Source organism: Ciconia boyciana, chromosome 1, assembly GCF_034638445.1.
Source record: "Ciconia boyciana chromosome 1, ASM3463844v1, whole genome shotgun sequence".
Taxonomy (NCBI): Eukaryota; Metazoa; Chordata; class Aves; order Ciconiiformes; family Ciconiidae; genus Ciconia; species Ciconia boyciana.
This window is the reverse complement of record NC_132934.1, coordinates 219,585,951-219,598,636: the sequence shown is the minus strand read 5'-3', so window position 1 is coordinate 219,598,636 and position 12,686 is coordinate 219,585,951. Positions and strand designations below refer to the sequence as shown.

The 12,686-nt window shown below is 57.4% G+C and overlaps 2 protein-coding genes across 4 annotated transcripts in view; both read left to right on the top strand.

Annotated features, from left to right (window-relative positions):
- Positions 1-6,696, top strand: part of NUP98 (nucleoporin 98 and 96 precursor) — a 41,569-nt gene extending 34,873 nt beyond the window's left edge. For all 3 annotated transcript variants that reach the window (XM_072851039.1, XM_072851037.1, XM_072851038.1), the window contains 6 exons: positions 1,187-1,329; positions 1,902-2,123; positions 3,047-3,288; positions 3,799-3,953; positions 4,438-4,549; positions 5,125-6,696. In XM_072851039.1, coding sequence (XP_072707140.1) covers positions 1,187-1,329; positions 1,902-2,123; positions 3,047-3,288; positions 3,799-3,953; positions 4,438-4,549; positions 5,125-5,342 — 1,092 coding nt within the window. In that variant the 3' untranslated portion in view covers positions 5,343-6,696. The remainder of the gene's footprint in view (positions 1-1,186; positions 1,330-1,901; positions 2,124-3,046; positions 3,289-3,798; positions 3,954-4,437; positions 4,550-5,124) is intronic.
- Positions 6,697-8,468: 1,772 nt separating this feature from the next.
- On the top strand, positions 8,469-11,166 carry CHRNA10 (cholinergic receptor nicotinic alpha 10 subunit). Its single transcript, XM_072859723.1, has 5 exons — positions 8,469-8,529; positions 8,840-8,985; positions 9,444-9,598; positions 10,008-10,540; positions 10,694-11,166. The coding sequence occupies exons 1-5, from the start codon at positions 8,469-8,471 to the stop codon at positions 11,164-11,166; spliced, it is 1,368 nt and encodes a 455-aa protein (XP_072715824.1).
- Positions 11,167-12,686: the final 1,520 nt, after the last annotated feature.

Sequence of the window (12,686 nt, the reverse complement as noted above, 5' to 3'; positions counted from 1 at the left end):
GGTGTTTGACACCTAGACAGAATTAGGAAGATGGGCAGTGCCCAGCAGCAGGAAGGCCATTTGAGCTAGGTAGCCAGTCGGTTTTCCCAATGCGATGATCAATACTCAGCTGCCTGACGTGTAAAATGGTCTTTGCCGAACCATATGCCCTGTTTGTTACACTCGCTGTTTTTACAGCAAATGTGGAAGCTGTCCTGCAGACAGTGCGTGGCTGCATGCATTATGCAAAGCCTTGTTTGTTGCTGTAGAGCTGTCGGCCTCTGTATACAGAAGGACAAAGGGTTCTGTTGAAGAAAGTGTTTAATCATTTAACTAAAGATAGTTCAGCCCTTGATCTGTATGCCTAAAGATAGGCCAAGCACAGCATCGAGTCGAGTAACTTCTAATTGATGCATGCTTAATGCTGCAGAGATATTTTGTGTTATCTTTGTACATAGTGTGTCAGTATAACGTGTTCATCACTTCAAAATACTAAGCTTTATCTTAAGTTCAAGTCATGATAAAACTAATGCTACTAGGTTAGAGCGTGGGGGTGGTCTCACTGCAGCCCGATGATGTGGAGGAAAAGTGGATACAGCTCGTTTCCAGAACTTGATGTAGGAGGGCTAATAACTGGAAACCAGCAGGACGTGGAATGCTCTTCCAAACCCAGATCTAGCGTGCTTACCGGCAGAGAAAATGTCAAGAGGATTTTGGTGACCCGGACTGGTTAGATGGTATGAAAGACAACAGTTCTGCAGTTCAGTGCCCTGTAAAATTGTTCTTGTCGACTCAGTGCGTTCAGTGCCGCTCGCTTAGCTGTCCAGACGCTGCAGAGGGAGAGAGAACTTGCAGGGGTGCACCATCTTTCATTCCATCAAGTCATTTGTGGCTTTCCAGATATAAAATCATTCAGGAACACAGGCTGTATGTATGTGAGAACTGCCTATACCTCCACGCAGTGGCTTTTAAGAGCTCGCTGTGAGATGAAATGAAGCCTGCCAAAGCATTTTGGGTTTAGGAGTTTTCTTTTTAGTGTGATGTTAGTGTGTAGTTGCTGTGTACATTTAACTGCAGGTGCAGTAGGGTGCACCTTCTACTTTGAAGCAGAAAGCATGCGCGTGAGCCTGCTGAGCTGTGTGGAATTCAGAATGCAGTTTTGTTCAGAGTACTCTCTTTAAACTTACTATTAAAACTATTTCTTTAGAACACACCAGAGTGTGAAAAATATGCCTGCTGTCCTCTGCCTCCTTACCTAGAAGATTCTGGTTGCGTTACTGAAGAAGACGATAATGCAGGAAGACCTCTGAGAGATGTCTGTTTCCATTTGTTAAAGCTCTACAGTGACAGGTAAATGGGTAAATAGTTCAAAAACTATTTAGAAAAACCTCGATCACTCAGTGTCTTGTCAAATTCCCAAACCAGGGTATGAAATCAGCTTCAGTGTTTACTGAATCACTTAGTTGTCAAAAATCTGCCTCTCGTGTACACCCTTACAGAATGTGGTGATGTTGTCACTGCTGGTGATGGTATAGATGATGAAACTTAAGCTTTGGAGCACGATTGTGGTTTTTTTTTTTCTTATGTGTTTTCTGAGTCTGAAGAGTGCAGTAATCTTGCTTCACCATAGTTGCCTTTGAGGCATTGAGAAATCTACGGAAAGAGCACATACAGAAGAAAAGGTTGTGACATACTGGATGCAGACTCAAAAGAAGAGCAAAAGGATTTTAACAGTTGCTCCTATCTTTTTTTCTTTAAAAAAAAACCAAAACCCAAACCAAACAAAAAATACCACACCCACATAAATCACCTATATGGAATAGTTGGAGGTGGGTGAGGGGAAGGAACTAAGTAGCACCAAATTCTGGTTTTGTTATGTGGACACAATTAGCTGTTTATGTTCCAAATATTTTTCCCTGCAGGCGCTATGATCTTGACCAGCTGCTCGATCCCAGGAGTGTAACGTCTGACCCCCTGGACTACCGTCTCAGTTGGCACCTGTGGGAAGTGCTCAGAGCCCTGAATTACAGCCACCTATTGAAGCAGGGTCAGGGAGTGCTGAACGCTAGCTACGCTGCCCAGCTTGAAAGCGAAGGGCTTTGGGAATGGGCTGTTTTTATACTGCTGCATGAGCCTGATACGCAGTGAGTAAAAGATTTCTGTTTCTTTTTGCCTTGAAAATAATGTGGTGTCTGTTTTATAGACCTGCTAAGTATACCGTAATTATCGTGGCTTCTCTCACAATGAGCTGGAACTGCACAGCTGGAGAACCTCACGCCACTTGTAAAAATTGTGTGCCGGGATTACAAAGTGGCATGAATAATTCTGCTTAGTTAAATGTCTTGTTAGATGTTAAATAGTATTGTAATGACTGTAACTCCTGAACTGTGCTACAGAAGCAGATCTCGTAGTCATTTTGATATCCTAGGGCTGTGTATCTTGTCTGTGGCTCAGCAAGCTTACTGTGTTCAAGAACTTGTCCTGAAAACATCATTAATGCAAAATATTGTAACTGTCCCCATTGGAGCTGAACAGAAGCAAGCGTGTTTGAAAGGAAAGCTTGGGAATCACAAAAATGCATGGTTTGCTTCTATTGTGAAATACGTCCTTCACAAAAAATTGTCTTAAACTTGTAAATGATACATCTTTTCTGGAAGGGTGTCTCTTGCTGTTAATGCTTACAGCTACCGTTAATACATTGCGATAGAATTTTTTTCCAACCGGTAAGTTCAAATAGAGCCTGTATATTACTTTTAGGGGCCTGGATCATACTTAAATCTTTTTAAGCAAAATGCTAACAATGACTTCTTTCTTAGTGGCTAACCTGTCTGAAGGAATTCAACTGATTTTAGAACTTTTCTTGATATCCTACAGTATGACTGTTCAAGGCCTGGTGAGGCTGGCTTTTGCCATCCGTTATGCCCGTGCCTCTGCCATCGCCAATAAGTATTATACAGTTCACTGCTGCCTCGTTCAGTCCTCGGCTACTTGTATTGAAGTGTATCTTCTGATGGTGTGATACGAAGGATTGCTTGTTGGAATAACGCCTTGTCCTCTCTTCCCCCAGCATACGGGAGAAGGCGGTGCGTGAACTCTTAAATCGTCATTGTGTTCTCTCTGAGACACCGGAGTCTTGGGCCAAGGAGACTTTTCTGACGCAGAGGCTCTGCGTCCCACCGGAGTGGATTCATGAAGCAAAGGCAGTTCGAGCAAGGATGGAGGGCGACAAGCATAAAGAAGCCCTCTTCCTGTTCAAGGCTGGGCACTGGAACCAGTGTCACAAGCTGGTTGTCAGGCACTTAGCCTCAGGTGAGTCTGCTCTCTCATTTTTTTCATTCTATCCTTTGAACAGCACACATAAATGTAGTAGGAATAAAGTCATTGGGTGTTCAATAATATGAAGGGGTAGGGCTGTGTTTCTAGCAGCAGGGTTAGTAGAGGGTGGCTGGCTGTTTGAAAACAGCTATCGCTTGATACCTGGCATGATGATTCTTCACTGCAGACACGTGAGAAGGGCAGTGCTTAGCCTTCTGCACATCCACCATCCTCTGCCAGAGGTGCCTCAGGGAACAAGGGCAGCGGTAGCATTCCTGGAGCCCCGATCCTATGGGTGTCCCTGCTCTAGGAAATGGGATGGCCTTAGACTTGCCTTTTGTAGGTCATAAATCAAGTAAGCATTTCTGGCCATGGCTGACAGTGTCAAGGAATTACAAAGCTGGTTGAGAGTACAGTCCATTAGTTGCTTTTTCTTCAACAATCAACGTTCCCAAGTTGTAAGAAACCCTTTTGCTCTGTTGCTAACATGCTTGTTCTCTTTAGATGCTATTATTAATGAAAACTACAAGTACCTAAAAGGATTCCTGGAAGATCTTGCCCCTCCAGAGCGTAGTGCACTCATCCAGGACTGGGACATGGCGGGGCTGGTCTACCTAGATTACATCCGTGTTATTGAGATGCTTGATAGGATTCAACAGGTAACAGACTAAAACAATTGTGGGTCTGGTTTTTTTTCCCCTACAGTTTGGAAGTTCATACAGAGTCTCACTTTCGGAATAGCCTTTTACTTGCTGTTCAGTGCTAGTGTTAGTGTTTCCCTTTGGCAGACACTAGTGAACAGAATATGGTGCATCTCTGAAAATACAGATTTGGTAGATGCTGTCAAAATAAGATGTGGGCTCTGCCCTGAAAACATGCTGTGTAGCGTGAGAGCGAGATAAGTGAAAGAGAAGGAACAAAAGTAGCAGTGAGCTAGTTAGTGGGGAGTCTGCATGCCAGTCCCCTCAAATTCAGTTCCAGACTTCCCATTTCCCCCACTTCAGGTGTTAACTTCAAACAGGTTTTAGCGTAGATTGTCTTCCGTTGGACAGATTTGGCTTAGAGTGAACTCGGGCAGTCCATGAGCCGTTCTGCTGAAAGGCTTTGGATGACTCGGAGGCTGACTCTCTTGTTTGCTTCCAGCTGGATTGTTCCACCTACGAGCTGGAGCGGCTACATACCAAAGTGACGTCGCTGTGCAACAGGATAGAGCAGATCCAGTGCCACACCGCGAAGGACCGCCTGGCTCAGTCAGGTACGGTGACATCAGTGTCTGTGGGACGGCAGCCCGCTGGGAAAGCCAGTTTTACAACCTAGCCCAGCTAGTGCTGGCTGTCACCCGGGCTGCCGGTGTGCCTGTCCCTTCGCGTGTGCTGAGAAGGAAGGCTGGGGTTGGTGAGGCGAGCCCTGTGTTGCTCCAGTAGTTACCATACCTACAGCTATTGGTCATCGTTTCGGGCAGTTTTTGTTGCCTGGTTGATGTGGCATCCGGTGTCTGGTCTCTTACAACTGTCTCCTGATAAGCCGTAAAGCATGAGCATACTTGCAGAAAGCAGGCTGGTCTAAGGAGTAAGGCTAGATTTTTATTGTACTCGTGGAGGAAGCGTGTACGGAGAGAGGAGATTGACTGCAGGAGCTGAGAAAAGGCCAGGTCACGCTAGGGCACGGTTCCACCAGCCCAGCCCCATGCCTTTGCTCCAAAACTTCCTGTTGAGTCGCTGTTGAAGTTCACCCCGCTGCAGGGTGAGCTCCTCCGTGCTCGTGTGCTAGCTCCCGCTCCGGAGCGTGGTGGGGAGCACGCAGAAACGCTCCTCTTCCTGCTCTTTCCAGATATGGCCAAGCGCATTGCGAACCTGCTGCGGGTGGTCCTCAGCCTGCAGCACGCCCCAGAGCCCATCTCCGACTCCACGCCTGACTTGCAGCGCGTCCCTCTTCGCCTGCTCGCTCCCCACATCGGGCGGCTGCCTATGCCGGAGGACTATGCCTTGGAGGAGCTCCGCAGCCTCACCCAGTCTTACCTACGGGAGCTGACAGTAGTGACTCATTGAGGAAGACTCCCTTCCACCGATGGACAGTTTTTACCGTTTGTTAACCCTTACCCTTGTTCTGAGGGCGAACAACCTCGCTAGCCACGCAGGTTTTTCCATAGGGGTGTAAAACAGCTTTAGTATGTGGGCTAACGCAGGAATTTTTGTAACCTGGGGGAGCGTTGAGACTGGTTGGACCTTGCTGGCTGGTGCCCTCAACCACACAGCATTTTCCTAGAATCAATAAAGCACCTCTTGCCGAACCTGTCTGCAGGTGGGATTGTACCTGTGGAGGGGGGCACGGTGTGGGCTTCGCTCCTGGCAGATCCGTTTCACTCCTTTCGTTGCAGCGCAGAGGATGGTGAAGCAAGTTCTGGGACAGTTTTCTGTGGGCAGGCTCCCGCTTTGTGGGACTGCACTTGGTAAACGATGAGCCTTTGGCACCTGAACTGACCACGGATAAGCTTTAACTGGGGCTTTATGTTAAAAGTTTGCTCTGTGGGTGGGGGGTGAAGAAGAAACTAAGTTCAGAAGTGTCTTTTCCCGCATTCTCTCGCTAATTTGGAGACCTGCGAACGTGGTGTTTCTCTCCTTTCTCCATCCTCCATCTCCAAAAGCAAAGCAAGCTACTTCCCTGACTCGGGAGACGGGGAGGTGACACCTGTGCGTGTGCCTTATGGCGAGCTCTGCGCCACGCAGGCCTCCGAGGACGGACATCTCCTGGGTCCCGCACGCAGGAAAACGCAGGCGCTTGTCCTAATAGTTGCCGCGTTCCAGGACTCCAGGCTTCCGATGGGAGGGGGCAAACGCTGCGCCGAAAGCAAAACTGCCAAAAGAGGTCACCTGCCCGAGGAGCAGAGCGGCCTGGCTCCCTGGCACTTGGGACTGCCTCTTCGCCATCACACGCAGGACGGCTGCCCGTGTAGGCAGGGGTACGCGCTGCCGCGTGCGCGAGTGCCCGGCTGCCCGGGCAGCCCTCAACCAGCGCGTGCTGCCTGGCGCACGCCGTTGTCTCCGTGTTTGCTGAGTTACGTCAAGCGGAGCCGCCGTCCAGCGTAAGAACATCCTGCAAGCGAACGGCTGACCATGTCCGTGTGCTCTGGTGTGTACAGTCTTTACTCTTACGGTCTTTAGAAACCGACTTATTTTTGGAAGAAGAAGAAAAGCTGTCTGTTGGTCTGCTCTGATTTCAGGGTTCCTGCAGCCGCGCCTCCTGCCGCAGCCAGCCTGCCATGCTCGCAGCGGCTCCAGCCTGCCTGGTGCTGCTGTGCGTTGGCTCATTGAAGGTCTTTATGCATGAGGATTATGTAAAGGTTTTTATTAAAAAAAAAAAAATTATAAATAAATGATCTAGATTATTTTCCTGTCTTTTTGAAAACAATAAATAAAATGTTTATAGTATTCCCACGGTTTCCTTCGCTTTGTAAGTAAGATTTCAGTTTCGTAGGCGCGCATCCCTTGGCTTGTCGCACCTAGGCGGCTTGGGCTGGCTCAGGTGGTGGCACAGCTCAGGCCCAGAGGGTGCGGGGATGGAAGCTGAAATCCCCTCGGCGCTGGATCTGTCGAGGGATGTGAAGAGCAACAGGAAAGGTGTTTACAGGTACGATGGCACTGACAGTGTAGGGAAAAGGGGGGGTCAGGGCAGACCGCTGGAAGAAAGCAGGAACAGTTGGAATGAACAGTGTCACCCCTATCTTCAAGGAGGATGGGGGGAGCTGCAGGCTGGTGCTCCAGATCTCTGCTCCCCAAGGCGGGGCCATGCCGGGTGCCTGGCGGTCACTGCTGGAGATGGGGCTGGGGGCCACCGGCCCCCCAGTGCCAGCTCTTGAATGTGAAACACCGTAAAAGCTGCGGAAATTTGCATCTCCTCGCCCGCATGGGACCCCTGTCCTGCTGTGCCGGCATCGCCACATGTTAAACGTGACACCAGCCGTACCGCGCCGTGCAGAGAGCCAGGTCAGTCTGGCTTTGCCTCCTTCCATTATTGTAATTGCCTCTCTGCAACCCCAGCTGCTGCCCTGGGCGGGGGAGCAGCGCAGCCGGGATGTCGGCCTGGGGATGAATAATTCACCGCCTGGAAACAAAACCTCCAGCCTTAAAGCTGATCTGCGTGCTGCTTGGCATCTGCTGCTGGGCATCAGCCTGGGAAAGGTGCCAGGGAGGTGCCGGGGGAGCAGGAGTCGGGGGGCCTCTCGCTTGGCAGGAGCTGGGGAGATGCTCCGGCACCCCTGCAGCAGGGACCTCTCTGGCACTTGCTGCTCTATCTCCTGGGTCATGTCCCTTAACCTCCTGGGATTTTGTTCTGGCCAGATGGGAATAATCTTCCTCTTCCTTGCTCTTTTACCGAGACCGGAGAAGAGGGGGCAGGGGCTGGCCCTTGCTGTGCACGGCGGTCCTTCCACCCCGCCATCTGCAGCATCTGCCCTCGGCTCTTCCCATTGCCCACGGCCGTGGCCTCAGCGGGCTTCAGGCCCTGTACGTGGCTGGCACCCGGCTGCGGGCGAGGCGTCTCCCGTTCGGCGCTGGGGTTTCCTTTTCCAGCTTGCTCCGGGCTGGGACTGCAGGGAGCGACCCCCACTCCCTGCAGCCCCCTGGGTCGGCGGCGCCTCGAGAGGGCGGCTTCCGGAGCACGAAGCTGCGGGCGGCTCCGGGCAGGCAGGAGCGCGCGGTGCCAGGCAGCGTGGCAAGGAGCAGCCTCGTCCCTGCCTGCTCCAGGCCGCTGCCCAGCCCCGGCCACCGTGGCCCTGGCCCCGAGGTGCCTGGAGCAGGCAGAGAGGGGGCTGCCTGCCGGCACGGCCGGGAAGGTCTCGTGGGAGCAACGGGCCGGGGGGTGCGTGGCGGCTGGGGGGCTGGGGGGCAGCCGACAGGCAGCGCGTCGCTGCCGGCAGCGGCTCAGCACCCAGGCCCGGCCCAAAGGGGCTCAGCTGCACCCAAACCCCACCCCAGCCCCCTGCCAGGTCCCAGCCGGGGCCCCTCGGGGGTCGCTCTCCGTTGCCTCCCACCGCAGCGCTCGCGGCACAGAGGCTGTTGCTCCCCAGAGCGCTGTGTCCCCCCGCACTGTCCCAGCCCTGACGTCACCCCTGCGCTCGCGGGTGGCACTGCCCCACTGCGTCCCCTGGGACCTGCGCAGGGCGCGAGCGCGGCAGGATGGAGCCCGGAGCTTGCCCGCTGCTCGCCCTCTGCCTCGCCAGCTGCCTCCTGGCCCCGGGTAAGTGGCGGAGGGGGTGGCGAGGGGCGCTGACCCCCACCCAGCCCTGGGCACGGGGAGAGGGTCCCCCAGCCCCTGCGAGCGGCAGCATCCCCGCACATTAGGCATCCCCGCGCGGGGGACGGGGTCGGCGGGACGGCGGGGCGTGGGCTGGTGGTGGGGAGGGTCGTGGGTCCCGGCATGCTCCCCCACCTCGCTCAGCTGCCAGTAGGTCCCCGCAGCTGGGTCCTGGGGGTCCCGGGGAGGGGTCAGGCTGCACCCCCAGCGCTCACCGCCGCGGCCCCTCCAGCCCCGGTCTGGGTCCCCGCAGGCTGCCGCGGGGCGCAGGGCAGGTTCGCCTACAAGCTGCTCCGCGACCTCTTCGCCAACTACTCCAGCGCCCTGCGCCCAGTGGAGGACACGGACCGGGCACTCAACGTCACCCTCCAGGTCACCCTCTCCCAGATCATCGACATGGTGAGTGGCCAGGCACGGCACCGGCACCGGCACCGGCAGCCCAGCCCAGCCGAAATGAGACCATCCTCATCACATTCCTGGCCACCGCTTAGCTGGGCTCTGCTCAACCCAGAGCTGACGCTCATCCCTTGAAACCAGCCCAGACCCCTCAAAACCAGCCCAGCTGCCCCCAAGTCAGCTCAGAGCACTTCAAGACAGCTCAGACCCCCCAAAACCAGCACAGCCTCCACTACAATGAGCTCAGACCACTTGAAGACAGCTCAGACCATCCCCCCCCCAAATGAGCTTGGCCCACTTGAAACCAGCTCAGACCTCTCCAACCCCCCAAAACCAGCACAACCCCCATGAAGGCAGCTCAGCCCCTTGGGCCCCTTGCAGAAGCCGCCGGGCTGGGGGCCGAGGGGGGCAGCAGGCGGCGCCGGGGTCCGTTCCCCGCGCCCACCCTCTCCCCTTGGCAGGATGAGAGGAACCAGGTCCTCACCTCCTACCTGTGGGTCCGCCAGGCCTGGCTGGACGCCCACCTCACCTGGGACAAGGATGCCTATGACGGCATCGACAGCATCCGCATCCCCAGTGGCTACGTCTGGCGGCCGGACATCGTCCTCTACAACAAGTGGGTTGTGCTCAGCACCCCCCCCCCCCCATGCTGCTGCCGGAGCTGGGGGGGCTCAGGCTGGGGCTGCGGGGGGCTGCACGGGGCATTGCCAACCTCGGGGCTGCGCGGCCGCACGAGCAGGGGGGTCCTGGTGTGGGTGACGCAGGGAGATGGTCACCCCAACTGGGTGACAAGGGAGGGCCAGGGGGTGCGGGGGGGCTGGCAGCAGCCAGGTGTGCCTGGCACCGACCCTGGCTGGGACGTGCCACCGCAGGGGCGGCCGGGGGCACTGAGCCCCCTCTTGGGGGGCAGGGTGATGCGGGGAGGGGACATGGCGTTGGGGGCAGGCACTTGGCCCTGGCCCCGCAGACCCTCGCCCTGTGTGAGGCTTGGGGCCGTGCCGGCCCCATGGCCATGCCTCCCCCAGCGCCGACGACCGCTTCGGCGGCTCTATGGAGACCAACGTAGTGCTGCGCTCCGACGGGCACATCATGTGGGACTCGCCTGCCATCACCAAGAGCTCCTGCAAGGTGGACGTCTCCTACTTCCCCTTCGATGGGCAGCGGTGCCACCTCACCTTCGGCTCCTGGACCTACAATGGGAACCAGATCGACCTCCACAACCGGCTGGACGCCGGGGACCTGACGGACTTCGTGGAGAACGTGGAGTGGGAGGTGCTGGGCATGCCAGCCACGAGGAACGTCGTCACCTATGGCTGCTGCTCCGAGCCCTACCCTGACATCACCTACACCTTGCTCCTCCGCCGCCGTGCCTCCTTTTACATCTTCAACCTGCTCCTGCCCTGCATCATGGTTTCCTTCCTGGCACCCCTTGGCTTCTACCTGCCAGCGGACTCAGGGGAGAAGGTCTCACTGGGGGTGACGGTGCTGCTGGCCCTCACCGTCTTCCAGCTGCTGGTGGCAGAGAGCATGCCGCCCTCGGAGAGCGTCCCGCTCATTGGTGAGCCTCAACGGCACCTAGAACCCTCCTGTGGGACCAGGGAGTCTGCGCCGGGGTGATGGGCAGCACCCATGCCAGGAGGCCATGGCACGGGGGTGGGGATGCAGGTCTCTACCCCCTCCGCTGCAGCATCACCGCCCGTTGCCCATGCAGGGAAGTACTACATCGCCACCATGACCATGATCACCGCCTCCACTGCGCTGACCATCTTCATCATGAACGTCCACCACTGCGGCCCAGGGGCCAGGCCCGTGCCCCCCTGGGCCAGGCGGTTCATCCTCCACCACATGGCCCGGCTCTGCTGCGTCTACGAGGTGGGTGAGAGCTGCAAGAGCCCCCGGCAGGCACCGGGCAGGGGGGATGCCGCCATGCCGGGGGAGAGCCCCGGGGAAGGGGAGGTGGGCACCGAGGTGGGGGCTTGCCCCCGGGACCACTGCCTGTGCCACCACGACAGCCTGCTGAGGAACGTCGGCTACATCGCCGGCTGCTTCCGCCGCCACCGAGCAGCCCAGCGCTGGACCGGTGAGTGGAAGAAGGTGGCCAAGGTGATGGACCGCTTCTTTATGTGGGTCTTCTTCCTCATGGTCTTCCTCATGAGCGTGCTGGTCCTGGGCAAAGCTGCCTGACAGCCCCCACCTCACCGAGGCACCCCATGCCCATGACCCCCCAGGGATGCTGGTGGCCGCAGGGGACCCATGAGGGTGGCTCATCCAGAGCACCCCCTGGTCCCCCACGAAGGCACAGCGTGGGAGCTCCACCAGCGCCAGGGGAGAGGACCCCGACAGCAGGACCCCCGCCAGTGCCACCCCAGCTGCAGGGCTGAGAGGTCCCAGCGCCGGGCAGCTGTGCCAGGCCTGTGCTCGTGTCCCCGCTGCAACCCAACAAACTGGAAATAAACCCTGCAGCGTGCGTCCTCCTTCTCCTGCCGGGGGGCTGGGGGGGTCCTGGGGCCTCACTGCCTCGGGGAGGGCTGCAGCACCAGCACCAGCTGGCGTGGGCTGAGGGTGGGCAGCAAAGAGGTGTGGGACCCTCCTCTCTGTGGGGCCATGCTCGGTCCTCGCAGCACCATCCGGAGCCGCGCAGTAAGGGAGGGCTGGGCAGAGCTTCTCCCTGTGTGGCTGTGTATGTATATAGAGATATATATAGACACACATACATACCCCTATGCGGGCACTGCTGGCTGGCAGGGCCCTGCTGCCCGAGCCGTCCCAGTCCCCCAGTTATCGGTGCAGCTCGGGGGTCTCATGTCACCTCAAAACCGCCCATGGATCCCGACAGCGCCCCAGGCTGTGGCCACTGGCTCCCAGCAGTGCCGGCCACCACCCGTCACCTCCCGCGTCCCCACCGGCATCTGCCACCCTGCCCAGCCAGGGGCTGGGTCCGCTGCAGCCCCCCGAGACGCCGCTCCAGTGTCCGGTGGCTCCAGTGAGGGTCCCGAGGGCGGGGGGAAGCCCCTGCCCTGTCTCCTCTGGGTGCTGCTGGGGCGAGGACGGTGCCTGCGAGGGATGGAGGGATGTCGCCCTCGACGCCTTCGACAATAAACGCGCAGGGCTCCCCACGGGAAGGGGTGCAGGGCCCAGCAGGAGCTCGGGAGCTGCTGCCCACCCTGGGCAGGGCTGGTCATTCCCAGGGGCCATCGCTGCTGGCGCAACCCAGCCCGTGTCAGCCGCCGTCCCATGGGAGCCCGGCCCCTCGGGGGTCCCTGCCCGGCCCCAGGGGAGCGGGGCCCTGCTCTGTCCTCCGCATGTGGTGGGACATGAGCCCTGCGCAGCCCCGGAAAGGGCAGGGAGAGCGGCTCTGCACTGCTGCATGGTTTGGCTCGACGGGCAGGCACCCGCCTGCACCCCGCACTCCCACACCTGCACCCTCCTCCCTGCCACTGCCAGCCCCCCCTTGCCCTGGCCCTCCCGCACCCAAGGCCGCCCCAGCTGAGTCCCCCTGGTCCCTCTGGCCCTGCAGCTCTGCTCCCAAGCCTCACCCCACAGGCATGGCAGCCTTGAGGTGGTGGCGGGTCCTCGTGGGGGGTCACCAGTGGGACAGGTCCCAGCACACGAGCGCAGCACAGGCCTGGGGTGGGTGCATGCAGCGTTTGGGGGCTCAGCCCCTCCAGCCGTGCTCAGGGACAGGACCGGGGACATGGTGGGGC